The sequence below is a fragment of the Abramis brama genome (assembly GCF_963993115.1).
Source record: "Abramis brama genome assembly, chromosome: 9".
Taxonomy (NCBI): Eukaryota; Metazoa; Chordata; class Actinopteri; order Cypriniformes; family Leuciscidae; genus Abramis; species Abramis brama.
The window spans coordinates 25,955,395-25,973,701 of NC_139971.1; the positions used below are offsets into that span (position 1 = coordinate 25,955,395).

Here is an 18,307-nt window from a genome sequence, read left to right on the forward strand (position 1 = left end):
GATGTAGAACCGTAAAGCAGTAGGATTCGAATGAAAAACTCGTGGTTCAGAGTCAATTCTTTCTTTTGGGAAAAATTAACTATTTATTGTGCACTTTCGACGTTACAGTACGACTTTGAAGAACGTTTACATTCACAAACAGCTATACCAACCATAATGGGGCACTTTAAAATATATTCAAATTCAGTAAAACACTGCAAACTACTGTTTATACTGTAATTTTAATTGGTGAGCATAAGACACTTCTTTAAAAACATTAAACATCTAATAGTATATATAAAATGTATTTTATTATGTATTTACAGTATATAATGTTTAAAATGAAATATTTCTTATTATAAAGTGTTACCATATTGTACCATATTTCACAGCAGTTCTTATGAAAAGGATATTTGATAAGGATTTGAGTAGATATCAGAAATAAATTTGTTTTTTACTCAGTAACAAACAGCAGTAAGTTTCAAATAATAAAGGGGGCAAATAATTCTGACCAGCACTGTATACAAATTTTTAAACATTTTATTTTTGCACAATGCAGCATTTGAAAGCCCTTAACAATTAGTAACAGTTTCCAATAATAAAAAAGAAGAATCTTATATTTTGAACTAACACGTCTGAAAGTGTTATTCTAATAATCTGCACCAAATAATGGCTATTAATGGCTATAAAAGCCGTTTTATAGACTAACTATATAGCTACAGATCTAACTTGTATATCTTCTTGTCCTTTATTAATATTACATTGAATTTAAAAAAAATAAAAATCCTTAATTTGAGTAACTGCAGTCCAGACAAGTCTTAACTAAGCCACTAAACTAAGCCTTAACTAAACTAAGCCTTAAGCCTCCTCACCCTGATCTAATGGTGTAGTGCTCATATTTCTGAACTCTTCTTCAAGGCAGGCCAGAGCCAGGCAATCCTCCTCATCCTCATCAGAGTCCTGGAGATCGAGGTGCTCCACAGTCTGGGCCTCCCTGATCTCCTGGGCGACACGAGACAGTGGGCGGTTTGACGGGTCAGGCCGACGAGGCTCGATACTCGGGGGCCGAAAAGAGATGGGAGAATATCTGCTTTTGGTGCCTAAAATGAATAATAAGACATTGATGAGAATACAAGAAGACTTGTAAGAGAAACAATAAGAAAACGGCTTCTAACACACCCTCTGATTTGAGGAATCATTCATGTCTGTGGCCCAACCAGGGGTGAGTTTCCAGTACAATGATGTAACTTGCTGCTTAACTACCATAGTACGATGCATTGTTGAAGAAATCAACTAGCTAGTCACGACTGTTTCCCGAAACCGTATTGTCGCGAATTTGTCGTTCAACCACTTTGTTTAATAGTGTAATGCTGGTGGTGGAGTAATAACTACTTTTAATGGATCTGTTGGAGATCTTATTAATGCTAGAAATTTGTTTTGCTATAAATTAGGGACATGGCATCTGAAACTATGCTTTAACCACAGCTATAGTTCCAACCACAGAACTTTGCGATGCTGTTTGCAAATGACTATAGTTTCGGTAATCACCGACTCATTGAACTATGCTGATAACAACGGAACTTGCTTTCGGGAAACGCACCCCAGGATGAGTTACACATCGAAATTTAATAACTACAGTAATATATTCAGTAATCTGTCAATTCAGATTCCTAAACCCAAGTATAAGCAACAGTAATAATGATAGTTGTCTAGCAAATACTAATAAATGTGGTTAGCGAGAAAAAGAGAGATGTTAAAAGCAGAAAAGCAGACATGGGAAGACAGCGCTGGGATGGGCGGCTTAAGTTAACTGGGTTATAATTATTTACTGTCTCACGCTGGCCTAATCAGCTTCAATCAAACAGAGCTTTAAATGCTCTTTGATCCAGCATATCACAATAAAAAATACTTTTCTCTCTTCTATGTGACTTTTTCCAATATATTCCCTAGCTTCCTCTTGTCTTGGGTGATCTTTCACTTGCTGATAGTCAATTAAACTGTTGTACTGCTTACTATTTTTGTGGAAATCTTGATGCATAATTTTTTGATAAATAGAAAGTTCAGGAGAACAGCATTTATTTGAAATAGAAATCTTTTGTATTATTATAAATGTTGTAAGACTTGAGAAATTATAAAATGCGGGGCATTCTGGTTGAGGAACGACCACTCCCCGAGAAGACAAAAGATGTTTCAGGATATTAACATTTGAACTCTCTCTTGTGAAATTAGCATCACCATTCGAGACACAAGTCTCACCTCAGTAACATCCTAATCTACATATCTTCCCCTTGACCCCATCTTCTCCCGTTCCTTCTCTCTCTCATGCTGAGATTAGATCTTAAATCGGGCCCAACAAATCAAGCCCGAAACAACCCGAGCCCGAGCATGTTGTGTCCGTGCCCGGCCCGACCCGACACGTTCACTGTAATTATGAGCCCGAGCCCGATTTAAACCCGACCATTTTTAATACGTGGGCCGTTATAACCAGGGGCGGCGCCAGAATTTTTTTAAGCAGGTGCTGCTGTGCTAGATTATTAAGGCTACAGGGGGGAGCTGCGCAGCTATATAGGCTATATTATATACATACTATTAATTAATGAGCAAAAATTGGCCACTCAATATTCAATATTCAATTATTTTAATTATCACAATTAAAGTTTTAATTTTATTAAATTAAACAAGCACAACATTCAGCATTCAATCAAATATTCTTAAAGATTAATTATTATTAATAATGTTACTTCAACATATTGTTATTTAAACATGTGTGTGAGCAACAAGCAAGATGTGCATTTGTAAATTCGGTGACAGCGTGTGTTACGAGTTTCAAATGGTGTAAGTGACCGCGGCGCGCCGGCGACTTCATGTCATGATTATAATGTCTGCTATATTGCTTTTTATGTATTAAATCCAGGCAATTGGTTGATGAAAAATTTATTAAAATTAAGATACAATTTATACTAAACGAAATTCACTTTAAAGAAAAGCTTTCTTCAAAACAAAACTTAAACTTGAAACTATGTGCTTATTTAATGGCTAAAACACGTAGGCTACTACAGACTCTTTTTGTACAAATTGCAGCACATTCATTTAATTCTGAATTTTGCACATGTAAGTTGAAAGGCATTTGTTTGTGCAAAACATATCTGTAACATTTATCAAGTTCATAATTGTGCGTGCATTCATTAATTATTATCTTAATGAATAGACCTAATGCGACAAGGAAGAAGCATGCAAACTGCGTTGTTTGTTTATTCAGAAATGGATCGGAAAAGTAACAAAAGTGGATATTGAGGCCTGAGGCTGACTACTATAATAATTTCTGTCATGGCAAGACTGCTTGTCTGTTCATCGTCGAAGTCCCCGTTTTTTTGCTGTCATAGGCAAGCAGCGTGCGCATTTAATGCAGGAGACAAAGCCAACACATTATGTTGTCACTCCCCACGACTAGTTTAAAATGTGTCCATACCTCCGATTTTCCTCCAAACTTGCTCAAAGTTAATTCTCCTGTTTTAATTTTTTTCTTTGCTTCTTCAAGATCCATGTCGCACTTAGAATAGCAACAGAATAGCCTACAGCACGCACAGCAGGTGTGATGCGTCACGCGTGCGAGACTGCGAGTGCGAGACGCTGCGCATGACACGTGACGTGCTTTATCAAGGGCCCGACCCGACCCGGCCCGAGGACAGTGGCGGGAAATATCGCGGGCCGGGTCGGGTCGAGTCCGGGCTCGGGCTCGGGCAGAGAATTAAAACTCTAGCTGAGATCACCAAAATTCACCCCAAAATCTATATGGTTTCTCATCTATAGGGTGAGTCTTACCTCTGTTTAATTTAATGTTACTCTAGTTAAGTGTACATGGGAAACCATGGTATGACCAAACCAATGCTACTATCAGAAGTAATATTGGTCGGTTTATATCTGTAGTAGGCTAGTGGCCATGGCCTCTGACTGAAGTAAACGTTACTTTAATTCAAGTGTATACATATCCATGGGGGGCAATACAAAAATATCTTTGATTGATTAAGCATGAATGCAACCGCCTAAGATATTAGCCAATTACCTCTGTTTAGTGACCAAAAACTGACGAGTTTGTGATAGTGAGCCCGCATAATATTAACGACCGGTGCGAGGACCCAGTGCGACTTTGGCACCCGAATGAACGAGGATAATAAGAGAAAAGAGTTAAATAGAATAATCAAATGTGTTGCTAAACTATTATACTGTATAAATCACCAATCTAAATATAAATACCAATCTGTATAAATGATCTAACCTAAATTCGAGGTTGTGATAAATGGAGTCAGATAAAAGTTTAATTGGAATTAAATTACTTTGCCACGATGAAAAGACAGTAACACGCAGTAAACCTTCACCCGCTCTTCGGAAACTGTCGTTGGACCGATTGGGCAGGCCTTACAATGTCTTTGCTGTCACTTTTGATCAATTTAATGTGTTCTTGCTGAATAAAAGTATTAATTTCTTAAAAGAATGTTACTGATCCCAAACATTTGAATGGTAGTGTTGAAGTGAACAAGAATGATTAATTCACCTAAAAATATTTATTTAAAAACAGTAGTTCAGAACTAAAATACCCAGGTGAAATACTGTTGCAGGACTGATTGTGTATTAACTGATATCGCTTCCCACGATTTGGACTCGGGAGCCAACAGCTTTGAGTGTCCCCCGATGCACAAGGCTCATTCTAGCGTGTCTAACCTGACACAAGTATACGAGACAAAAAAAGAATGAACGGGAGAGAGAGAAAGAGAAAAGCAGGCAAGAGAGCATGGACGGATATCTGACGCTTTGATTTGCACCAGCCGAAATCACAGCTGTCATGCTGTTAAACAGATTATTTTTCCCTCCTCTGCAGACCTGCGAGTGATGAGCTGAGAGACAGAGAGGAAGATATGTCGAGAGGTAGAGAAAGCAAGACTGATAAACCGAGCTAGCTAGCTGAGCTGATCTGAGTTGAGCTGAGAGATTGAGGAGCGTGCCGTTGGACGCATTCCCTGCACTCCCGTATGCGGCAACCCAGGGTAATCTCTTTATGAAACCTCAGCCGTGTGTAGTGGCACAGAAAGCTCAGGAATCAGCTTGGCTTTAATTACGGGCGCGAGCCAATAAATCACGCCATTGCTGAGGGTTAGCGCGACTATTCTACAGCCATGTCATTGATGTCCCATTGGCCGTAACGCCGTGTCCAAAGGGTTGGAGGACGTTCTCTGTAAATAATCGTTTAGTCACAGCAAAGATATAACATCAGACAGGCTCAACATTTTATAATCTGGACTAAGTCTGCACACAGAAGAAAAAGAAAGAGTAGAGCTGAAGGTTTTATTGTTCTCAGACTTATTTCTAGTGTATGACAAGGGCCTAGATGTGGTAAAAAGATCATAGAAAGCAATTCATATGATTGATACCTTCCCTTGAAGAGATAGTTTACCAAATAAAATGAAAATTCTGTCTCATCATCATGTATTCCAAACCAGTTTGAGTTTGGAGCACACAAAAAAGAAATGTTCTTGTCCATTCAATAGAAACAGACAGTAACCAGGGGCTTTCAAACTTAAAGCTGCAGTCCGTAGTTTTTCCTCTTTGTCGCCATCTCTGTTCGAAATCTGCAATTGCAGTTATTCACGGAATTATCAACTTTACGTGGGTTGTGCCTCGGCACGGCACAGCACGGATGAATCCAATGTTTTGAGGAGTCAGTCACCGCACCGGTGTGGATACTGTCAATCGGAATCACAGATTCTACTTTTTGGAAGTATGACCAACATAAGAATTTTCACCGGAAAATGTCGTCTGAACAAGTAAGTAAGATCCACTTTTGTTCTGACCAACTAAGGGAAAAAAGCATTGCAGTAAATCACGCTGATTAAATCTAACGATCGCTTATCATATCATGTCAAACCATGCAAATTATACTTTGTTCTCAAATTGTTAATGTTAACAACATCAGCATTGCGTGACTACATTTAATGCCCTTCTGATATTATCCTTGTTTTCACATGGGCCCGGTTGCAGTCTCTTTTTTTCTGTAGCCACTCCGAAGTCTGAAGTCTTTTGCGTTTTACAACGGGTGAATCTACAGTTGTCACTGGTGATTGTCGTTTGAACCTTTCTGGATCCGCCATCAAATTGATAAGTTTAATTATATCAAGTGCTGTGAGAAAAGGCTATAAATCTCCACCTCTAACATCCTCACACTCAATATAGCCTACTAGCCGAGACACCTTCTTTATGTGTACAGATGTGACGTAATGATGCAAAGACATGCTCGAATTTCCCAAGGAAATCCACCAGTACCACTGGAATTAAAAACATTATTACAAGCTTACCATTTTGAATCGAGCTACAGCAAGCAGATAGTTTTGAACACTGGCTGGTTATGAACTTGCTCAAAAATTGATTTTGGATCATTTTTAACCCAAAAAAGTTACGGATTGCAGCTCTAAAACAGGATGAAAAAGCACCATAAAAGTAGTTTGTGCATTATATTATAGTAAGAGATTCATTGAAAATCTTGCACTTAAATCTCATTTGGGATTCCACTTCTTCAAACTTTGGGGTCAGTAGTAAGATTTGTATTTATTTATTTATTTTTAAAGAAATTAATTTAGCAAGATCAATTAGATCAATTGATTAAATTGATCAAATGTGACAAAATATATATTTTTTTTTTCTATTTCAGATTTCTATTTCAAATTAATGCTGTTCTTTTGAACTTTCTATTCATCAAAGAATCCTGAAAAAATGTATCATGGTTTCCACAAAAAATATCAAGTCACAGAATAAAGTTGTTCTTCGCAGCCCCTTTTTCATTCACATCAAATTAAATCTCTACACACGTCTATTGTTGTACAAGTAATGAAGACTATTTACCTGAGAAGCACAGCCTCTGTGATGACATTCTGCTATGGCATGGTGTGAATGCACGAGGGGTGCTACTGATGGGTCCACCGTTCACCAGCGCAGTGACTAGCCCCTCATCTGCGTGATGCTGGAGACTGCTGCTGGATCTCCAGGACCCCTGCCCTGCAACTACAGTACCAAGAAAATGATACAAGAAAACAAACAATGAGATCTCCACACAGCAAGACAAGATTAATCATGTACTGCAGTCTTGAAGGTGAGCAACGATCAGAATATACAGTTTACTAAAAGGCTGATGTGTTACTGTACATCACAACTCTAAATGTTCACCCTGAATGTGTAACCTTCAACATCAGAAGGCAAGAGGACCACATTCAAACAAACACAAAAGATGGAAAGGATTTTTGTGCCAGCAAATATAAGTTGGCCCTTCTTTTGCAAAACTCACACACACACACACACACACACACACACACACCGTTTGTGTGCACGGTAACGTAACAGTGGTTTTTCCAAATTTTTAATTGTTCAGGTTGGGCGCCAGACAGTTTTAATAACTGACAAACAAATTTATAATTTTCTGTTAACCACCCTTACGGGAAGAAGAAAGAAACAGAAATGTCAATTCACATTTTATAGCAATAACAACAATAACAAATAAATAAATAAATATTTCAGTCTCTTGATGACCAGAAACACGCCCTCAGAAATGAGCAAACAAAAATATTCTTTACAAATGAAATACTGGCGCGTTTGCACACAGGCCGTCAAGGTTCAACAGTAGGCCTTTTAAAAATAATAACAAAAAGGGGTCCAAAAATTGTCCCAAAACATGTAAGGAATAATTGACGACAGGCCGTTGAATTATTAGAAAAATAATGCACACCCGAGGTGGTAATGCGGTCACGACGCGAAGCGGAGTGGCCGTTACACCTCGGGTGTGCATTATTTTTCTAATAATTCAACGACCTGAAGTCAATTATTCCGCTTATACTACACTTACCACACCTCGAAACATTGTTCAGATTATGTATTTCAAGACGTTTGTAAAGTTTTTGTCATTAAAACGCTCTTGTATGTAGGACTAATTTCTTACGCATCTAATCCAATGCCTCCGTTGCTAATTCCAAAACGTCATTTTAGAGTTAGTAACGGAGGTTTGAGCCACTGATAGCAGACTAATGCTGGGGACACACGACTAGCTGACACATTCTCAGACTGTTTTCATCGCAGTATATTTTAAACACCGACTTTGATTCACAGACTGAACGCGCTGAACAAGCGTTTGGGCATGATCAGTCATCAAATTACATTCATAACCGGCCTTAAAGTGAGTCCTCGGCTCGGCTTTATGCAGTTATTAGAGAGAGATGTTGCAATAATGAGACAGAAAAGCATGTGCGTCAATAGCCTATTATTATTTATTTATTAATTCAATTCGTTTTAATTAATTCGTTCATTCTTTTTTTTTTTCTATTATTGACAGATGATAGTAGACTAGCCAAATAAATGGGGGAAAAAAGCCTTTTAACAAGTAAGGCCTATCAATAATTATTTATTTGTTATATTATCTGCAATAAAAATCCGTGCTGCAGGACTATCCATTTATTTACCCTATATTCAGTTTAATTTTCTATTGATTATAGATAGAAATATAGGCTTTATTTATTAAAATTAAACTGCATGTTTCCATTGATTGTGAAGCTAGACATTGAAAATTGCAGATCAAGCGCATGGGGCTAAATGTTTTTTCTTGTTATGAATTGTATCCTATTTTCCGTTATTACAGTTAACTACGCGAAGTGATATGGAACTGTAATGTGGTCAAGACCTGCCTGGAACTACTTTAGCTGTGCATTTCCCTGAAAATAATGCACACCTTAGAACGTTCGTCAACCAATCAGATTCAAGCATTCAACGGCCCTGTAGTATAAGAGTAAATATACACTCACCTAAAGGATTATTAGGAACACCATACTAATACTGTGTTTGACCCCCTTTCGCCTTCAGAACTGCCTTAATTCTACGTGGCATTGATTCAACAAGGTGCTGAAAGCATTCTTTAGAAATGTTGGCCCATATTGATAGGATAGCATCTTGCAGTTGATGGAGATTTGTGGGATGCACATCCAGGGCACGAAGCTCCCGTTCCACCACATCCCAAAGATGCTCTATTGGGTTGAGATCTGGTGACTGTGGGGGCCATTTTAGTACAGTGAACTCATTGTCATGTTCAAGAAACCAATTTGAAATGATTCGAGCTTTGTGACATGGTGCATTATCCTGCTGGAAGTAGCCATCAGAGGATGGGTACATGGTGGTCATAAAGGGATGGACATGGTCAGAAACAATGCTCAGGTAGGCCGTGGCATTTAAACGATGCCCAATTGGCACTAAGGGGCCTAAAGTGTGCCAAGAAAACATCCCCCACACCATTACACCACCACCACCAGCCTGCACAGTGGTAACAAGGCATGATGGATCCATGTTCTCATTCTGTTTACGCCAAATTCTGACTCTACCATCTGAATGTCTCAACAGAAATCGAGACTCATCAGACCAGGCAACATTTTTCCAGGCTTCAACTGTCCAATTTTGGTGAGCTTGTGCAAATTGTAGCCTCTTTTTCCTATTTGTAGTGGAGATGAGTGGTACCTGGTGGGGTCTTCTGCTGTTGTAGCCCATCCGCCTCAAGGTTGTGCGTGTTGTGGCTTCACAAATGCTTTGCTGCATACCTCGGTTGTAACGAGTGGTTATTCAGTCAAAGTTGCTCTTTTATCAGCTTGAATCAGTCAGCCACAGGACTGCCGCATACTGGATGTTTTTCCCTTTTCACACCATTCTTTGTAAACCCTAGAAATGGTTGTGCGTGAAAATCCCAGTAACTGAGCAGATTGTGAAATACTTAGACCGGCCCGTCTGGCACCAACAACCATGCCACGCTTAAAATTGCTTAAATCACCTTTCTTTCCCATTCTGACATTCAGTTTGGAGTTCAGGAGATTGTCTTGACCAGGACCACACCCCTAAATGCATTGAAGCAACTGCCATGTGATTGGTTGATTAGATATTTGCATTAATGAGAAATTGAACAGGTGTTCCTAATAATCCTTTAGGTGAGTGTATAATGAAAACAAAATTAAAGACGCAAGAAAAAGTACCTTCACGACACGCTGAAACAACGGCCTCGTTTTCCCCTGACTTTCCAGATGCTGCTTCCAAACTTCCCGACCAGGCTCTCGCTTCTGCTTCTCTACTTCCTCTTTTCTTTTCCTCTCAATCACCCAAACCCCACCTCTTTTCGTTACCATATTTAGTTTTTCGTTTGTACAAATTCTAATAACTATGCAAATAGGTTTTCTTTTCTTTATTATTTTGTTCGGTAACACTTTAGAATACTGTCCTGTTATTAATGAATAACTACACAGGAACAAGTGAGTAATGCAATATTAACATTCTAGTAACTACTATTAACTAATCTCCGTTTCTCGAATTAGTAGTAATAGTGCTCAGTTGAATAAGGTAGTTCACTATAAGCTAATCAGTAACTACTATTTTTTCATACCTCCCAAAGGACTACGTAGAAGAGAGATGAGAGTAATGTACAATGTATAATTGATTCTAAAGTAAAGATCATGGTAACCCACTAGTAATGACTCAAATATAACCAAATCCTTCAGAAAGTAAATTACTAATTATTTGGAACAGTGTTCTAAAGTGAAAAGCATGATAACTCTCCCTAGTAATGACTGAAGTCATTGTAAGCTTTTGAGGTTTTTGTAAGGTTTTGGATAGTAATGACTCAAGTGTTACTACTTCCTTTTTAGAGGGACTAATCTAGCTTGGGATTAAAGGACACAATAGGACACTCCTTGTGAGCTTCTAACCATCAACCTATTGGTTACCACCTTGAGCTTTAGCTGGAAAACCACATGGGCCAACACACACCCAACAGCCTGACTGCAGACAGTGACTGTTTGAAGGTTAAACATGTCTGCCTTCTATTGCCATCTTAAACGCCTGCTGTAATTAAGCCTTTTTCCGACTGACTGGCCAGTGCTCCTGTCAGTGTACATCAGGGATTACAGATGCACAGACAGGCCGATAAAAACGACTCGACTGTGACAGAGAAGAAGAAAAAAAGATGAGAAAAGGAAAAGACTTTGCTGGAAAATGATGAAGACACTTATCAGCCAATGAAAACAGAGATGACAGAGACAGAACTGAAACAGGGACTTATTAGTCCTCTGTTTTCATTAACCTTGAAGCTCAATGAACCAAACATATGCTTCATTTTTTACGGTATATTAGATAAAAACTGTCTTTTGCATGTTTATATTCAGCCTACCCAATACAAATACATCATTTGTTCTCTAATAATTGAGATAAGACATTTGGAATGTGGCTCTTATGTGGTTCCAACAATAATATATGACCACACTTAAACAAACCACAGCCATCTCTCTTAACAGTGCATTCTGTGCAGCGAGTGTTATTTAGATACCTAATTATTCCATACTTAGATGGATTGGCCATTGAAGAGAGCTGCTAGCTTAAAGATGAGTATAAAATATGCCTCTTTTTTATACATTCATTATTTCCTGGAATTATCCTTTAGCTCCTCAGTTAATGTGCTACCTTGGCGAAGCCATTAGCCCGACTGTAAACACTAATATTTCTCTTTAAACAGCTTAATTTAAAGCCTTTATTTGGTAAGGATAATATTAATATGCTAATTAGCCCCATCTCCACTCACTCATGTGTATGCGTGTGTAAAACAACTTCGGTAGGACGTGAAAATGATAACTGCGTCGGGCTGAAACTAGCAAAAAACACTTGTGCCACGCTTGGCGCTGCATTACGCTGGGTGTATGATAGGGCCCCTAGTATTCGATTTGCAGTAAGTATTATTTTACAAGCATGATTTGGAGTGTGTACACTACTGTTCAAAAGCTTTTTCTTTCTTTGAAAGAAATTATTTTATTCAGCAAGGAGGCATTCAATTAATGAGTAATTCAACTTTGACATCACATGAATAAATTACTTTTTCAAATATATTAAAATAGAAAAAAGTTATATTTCACAATATTGCTGTTGTTATTGCATTTTTTGCTCAAATAATGCCTTGGTTAGCATAAGAGGCTTACCTTACCGGCCCCAAATTTTTGAACATTAGTGCATATTTTTAAGATTGCATCTGATCCATTATGAAGGTTCAGACTTCTGTGTGAAGTTGTTAATCACTAGTCTGTGTCAGATCATGGGGTATCTTAACTCAAGAGAGCACTGTCATTATGAAAATTCATATTCAGTGTACTTGTGCTCCTGTGAAAAAGGAGATAATCTGCTGTGAGTTCAGCTCTTCTTCATGGCTTTATACAGAATTATGTGCTGTTTGCACAGTAAAACTTGACTATACTGAACCTCACCGAAGTGAAGACAATGTTTTGTGTCTCTACGAATGCTATTAAGAGTAGAGGCATCTTGACCCAACCGTCTCAGGTGTGCTGCACACAAAAATGTCAAGAGCTTCCGCAAAATGGGAAGCTCCAAGATGATTGACTGACTTTATATAATTTCACATGTTAAAAGGGCTGTATCTTGCATTCTAATCCTCAGCAATATTTTGCTTTGTTTAGCCAGAACAGAGCCTTTGTTTTGTTTCTGTACATACCGAGAGAAATCTCCATGTAGTTCTGCTCTTCTCTAGGGTTTTGAGCTGGAGCTGGACTATGTTGCAGGACTCCAGGGTACAGCCCCAGCGTGAGGAACCCTTCAAGACCTTGGTACTGCCCCGACTGGATTTGCTGTCGCTGGGATACAGAATGGAAGGAAGAAAAGAGAAGAAAAATAGTCAGAAAGTCATTACTCATAAATGGGTCAATGGTGTGGCAATTACTTATTTACAGACCTATTAATGTATTCAGAAATGTATAAAAATGCAATTCATACAGACAATGACTTGAATAGTTGAAATGTTTTCAATTTCTGCATAAAAATGTATGTAATATTTCTGTGAGGCTTAAAGAAAAAAAAAATCTGGATGGTAATCACTGCGTGATCCCCCTGTTGTCAATAACTTTATCCCTTTAAAATCATATTTGATCAACAAAATGATATATTTAAACGTTTTTCCCTGTGAACATTTTTTTCTTAATGCCTTAAAATAGCTTGAATGCAACTCCACACCCTTGCTTCATTTAGTATACGTGGATCCATGAATATGCAAATTAGCCCCACCTCCACTCACATCAGCTCAGAGCTTCACTAGGTCAATTTGTAGTAAACGCTGCAAAATGGTATCACTCTTTACAATGTCGGACAAATCACGGTAATTAATATGATTAGCCTTTTGCTTGTCTACGTTATCAAACAGCTAATAATGTGTAAATATTACACAAACCATGTTCCCGTTCACCATCTCAGTCCGCCTTCTAAAAATCAGCATACTTAGAAACGCTTTGAACATCATAGAACGTCAGTGGAGAAAGGCATATAGTTCATCATAACATCATAATATACATCATATACATAATTAACCAGCTATACTGCTAAATGTACCGTTAGGTTACACGGCCCTGAAGGAGGGAACGGAGACGTCACGTCGGAATGACCAACAATTAGGAATCTCGCAAGAGAGGCCAATCTACTTAGAGTGCAACTAAGGGTACGTTTACCAGACAACAATATGCTTAAAACGGAGAAGTTTTTCCTTTGAGTTTTCTGCATACAGACAACATCACTGTCAAAACAATAACCATTAACATGGATCCATGAAAACGATTAAAAACTCTGTATTTTGCTGCCAGGCCATTAGATAACAATGAAACACTATAGACTGAACACATAATACGCATGTGCATGACGTCATCGTCTTCAGAGATTCGCGTTTTTGTTGTTTACATGGAGACCATTTTCAAAAACTTGCACTTTGAAACCCGTTTTCCAAATTTTGCGTTTTCAGGTAAATGAGCGGCCATAACGCATTTACAGGTTTAAGTTTTTAGTTGAAAACGGTGTCATGTAAACAGCCCCTAAAACAAGCCAATGCACATTGACATGCGATAATAGCATCAGCTGCGCTGCATTGCGACACATACAGGATAATGAGCAGCAGGTGCAACGCATTCTTTAGGTTTTCGCTGAGGAGCCGAGCCGGTGACCTGGCTGCCCCAGCGGGGCACAGCAAATGTGGTGACGGGACGTGACGTCTCCGTTCCCTACTTCAGGGAACAAGGGTTACATACGTAACCGAGACGTTCCCTTTCAGTCAGTCACTCTAGACGTCACGTCGGCTGACCGATGAATAGGAATCCCTTACCAAAGCGACACAGCTGCTGACCCCATCCAGCGCCCTATGTAAACATCCTACTCCCTCTAGGAGTTACATGAAGATTACATGAAGAAATTGTGGCAACGTCTCCAAGACACTTGAAGAAGCGTACCTCCAAAGCTACAGTACTATGAAACGTTTTAGGCACTTGTGTAAAAACGCAGCAAAGTGATGATGCTTTCAAAAATAATGCCAGGAACAGATTTATCAATTGACTTCTATTAACTAAATCAAATCAATATTTGTTGTGACCTTTGCATATAAAACAGCCTTTGTCCCAGGTACACCTGTGCATAGTTTTTCAGGTAGATTTGCAAAGCTTTCAGTTTTCAGTTTGTGTTTATATATATATATATATATATATATATATATATATATATATATACACAAACTGAAAGAAAATGAGAAACAATTGTGTTTTTATTGAGTCGCAGTCGGTGTCCTTTAAACAGAAAATGAGGTAGTGGAGAAAAGAATCAGCGGGTGGTAGTTAAGAACAAATTTTCTGATCTTCAGACAAAAGAGTAGCGATAAAGCCACTTTCTGATCAGATATTTAATTTCAGTTGTTTACTATAATGCATTTTTCTTTGCTCTCTCTTTCTTTTATACCATTAAACTCTGATAGTCCATTTGCGGCAGACTTGATGGCTCTGTTTCCTCTCGTCCCTCATCAACTGAGTGAATATGAGAGTAGTCGGTGCTTTTTCTTGCTATTATCTCTCACACAGCTTGCAATTAAATTACACAGGAGTAATATCTAATTGATTGAGTATCCGTTTGGTTTCCAGCAAAACCATTCGATATGAACAACAGAATTATTTGTATAGTTCTCATACTCTCTCTCTATAAAGGCCAATTTACACTGCATCTGACAGACGTACAAAGATGTACATGAGACTTCATAAGAGACTTCTTCCCTCTGAGGTTCTTCGTTTTCCAGTCACACTCAGGACCTTCGCGGTCAAAAGTGACCGGAGCCCTGAAATCTTTTTTTTTTTTTTTTTAGTAAAATCAATCAAATGTATTTTTGTTCAATAATATTTTTTCTTTCTTTCTGTGGTGTTTTGAGAGAATTTTATGATAATAATTAATATTTATGCAATAATTATGATCCATTTTTACCCACTGAATATAATATAATTTTTTTATTTTTTTATTTTTTTTAAATTTTTAAATTAATGCTGTATTTCAGGTTAAAGTAGAGACTAGGCCTATAGAAAACAATTTTTGAAGTCAGATTGGTGCCATCTGGTGGATGTAGTGAGCATAATTATCATGCAATATCATATTTTAACCACTAGATGTATTTACAGCTCTCTGTAGAAAGGCTTGTGAATTCTAGTGATTTTTGCACATATTTGCCTATTTTTTTCAGGAATATCTTTAGACCTGAGTGATGGATTATGCTGATTTTGGGCTCTTTTTAATCGTGAGAGTCTGCTGAAAATAATGATGTGCAGTTTTCTACGATCTGTGCATGCCTAGTGAAGTTATAAGCGAAAACCAAACGCGAGTGCTTCATGAGTATATACTTGGCTAGGAGCCTTTGTGGTATTTTTTGTGTTAGAACGCCATGAGGAATATCTTTAGATCTGATTGATGGAGTATATTGAGTTTGGGCTCTTTTTAATCATGAGCTTCTGCTGTAAATAACGATGTGTCATTTGTCATGACCGATGTATGTTTCATGAGGATACAAGTAAAAAGGCCAAGTCTAAGCTACCTCGATTTTTTTGTGTTAGAACTCCATCTTTAGTTCTAAGTGATGGATCATTTATCAGCAAATAACTCAGCACTACATAGGAGTTTATCAAATTGGCTACATTCATTGTAAATTTCAGACTCTAAGCTTTCAAATGACACCTATTTTAAGTTGATCAAGGTAATTATTTTTGAAAAATATTATGATTATTTTTTCCGCAGCTAGGTGGCGCCTGCGGGGGGTACACTCGGTTTTAGAGGGATTACTCAGCACCCTTTAGGAGTTGATCAAAGTGATTAGATGCATTAAAAAGCAGAGATTCTAAGCTTTAGAATGATACATATTTACCGATTATCGTGGCTGATTTGTAGATTGTACGCACAAAGAAACTTTGTATTTTCATATTTTTGCCAATTTCGCATTCATTTCCTATGGCCGGTCAATTTGACCCGAAGGCCCTGAGTGTGACTATTTTTTTTTATGACCACTTAGACTTTTCAAATCCTGTCACCAATTTTTTTGAGTGTTCATATACCAAGTGCCAATAAAGTCACCAAGTTTCGTACCATTCCGATGAAGCTACAATTTTTAAAAATTGTTTATTTAAAAAATTCCGGTCACAAATGACCGAAAAAAAAAAAAAAAAAAAAAAGTATCTTACCAACCACAACCTTTGGAACTGTAGTCTTTTAACTGTTTTAAATAGTTTTGAAGGTAACCTGTTACAAGTAACTTTGGTTCACCTGTGAAAATCCTGTAACCAGAACTGGCTCTGTGCTGTCGTGTTCTGTCTTTGAGAGGCTTGGGAAAGAGAAATGAGGGTCTGTTGGAGGGGTCATGGTGGAACACGGATTGGAAACGTTGTTCTTTTGTTCTTCTGAATCTGTGATTCGTTTCAGTTCTTCATCAGAGGAGTCTTCCTCATTGGGCATCAGACAGTCATCTTCACCTGACATTTCCTCTTCTGAATCTGAGCAGTGACAAATAGTGAGAGAGGAGAAACCATGAGGACAGGAGTAGACAGAGAAGAGACGTTCCAGCAGGAGGCCGGCTGTGAGGATGCAAACATGCGCCCTTATCTAATGCTCGCAGCGAGCTGCCTGGACATGGTCTAGCAGAGCTTGTGTGTTTCTCTTCCCTGCTTCCCGTCTCCTGCCTCCTGCATTAATAATGCTTATCCTACACAGCTTGAAGTTTCCATCACTCTGCTAGTGAGCAAATACAGCAGAAACAACCGCTGTGTGAATGAAGGGTGATGTCTACAACTGGTGTTTTCTCATAATCATTACTCTCTGATGCAGATGTACTGAACCCCAAGGGATGCTGGAAATCAGGTTCTTGTCATTTATAAAGAATTTTTCAATGTTTATTGAATATTTGATTCAGCTTGGTCAACCATGCATTTAACTTTAAAACATTTTATACAATAAAGAGTTCCTTCAAAGATGTGCTAGTTTCATGTCTCTCTCCTTATTCTTAGCAACTGAACACAAGCTTTTAAAACAACTTTTCAACTACTTTAAAACATCTCATGCTAGCATCAGGGTTTTTCTTGATTAACTTTTTTGATCTAGTTATTGAATTTGAAATTATTATTTGAAATTATTTATCAAATTATTTATTATACAGTGGTGTCATTTATCATATTGCTGCAGCCAGCATTTTATAAAAGCAATAAGCCAGATATTTGTTACAGTGATTTTGCAATAGTTAAATAGTAAAGGCCTTCACATTCTGTCTAAAAATACCTTGCAAACCTGGAAAAAAATCATTGGAGCAAGCAGATTCAAAAGCTTATTGCTTTTAAAAGTATTTAAATCACTAATAATTACATAGTAAAACATTCTTCATTGCTCACAAACACATTTGCAGGAGAATTATAAACAGTGGCTAAAGCACAAGAAAAACTAAACTGCAATTAGACACTGCTATTTTCAATGTTGTCAACTTTAATAAAAATCTACCAGTAGAAGTTATACTAACCTGACATGCTCAGCTGTAGGGAGAGCACTGTAGTTTTGGGTGACCTTCGTGAACCCTTTAACCATTTGGAGGGCAGGGTTGAATGGTGCCCATCAGTATGAGAGGATTCAACCCCTGGTGCAGAGGACCTAATGGACTCATTGACACACATAGTAGGTGTACTACTATCTGAGACTAAAGCAAACTGTGATGATTCTTGAAGTAATTGCCTTAATGAAGGAATTGCAGTAATTGGGGAAGTGATGGCACTTTCTGGAGACAGCTGAGTTAATTTCATTTCAGAATCTGGTGGTAAAACAGCAGGTCTAGATTGGATTGGGTTGACTGGAGAGGATACAGGTCTAGACCTTGGGGAAGGAGAGTCTGGAGGTTTTGGACTTTGTTTAGGGATGAGAATAAATGCAGGAGAATGACATTGAGAAGACC

General features: G+C 38.0%; 1 protein-coding gene across 1 annotated transcript; it reads right to left on the reverse strand.

Moving 5' to 3' along the window:
* Window positions 1-376: 376 nt before the first annotated feature.
* Window positions 377-16,852, reverse strand: LOC311090133 (uncharacterized protein). Its single transcript, XM_084125271.1, has 4 exons — window positions 16,642-16,852; window positions 12,536-12,674; window positions 6,871-7,029; window positions 377-1,079 (listed from the first exon to the last, which is right to left on the reverse strand). The coding sequence occupies exons 1-4, from the start codon at window positions 16,828-16,830 to the stop codon at window positions 838-840; spliced, it is 729 nt and encodes a 242-aa protein (XP_083981397.1). The 5' UTR covers window positions 16,831-16,852; the 3' UTR covers window positions 377-837.
* Between the last annotated feature and the right edge of the window lie 1,455 nt (window positions 16,853-18,307).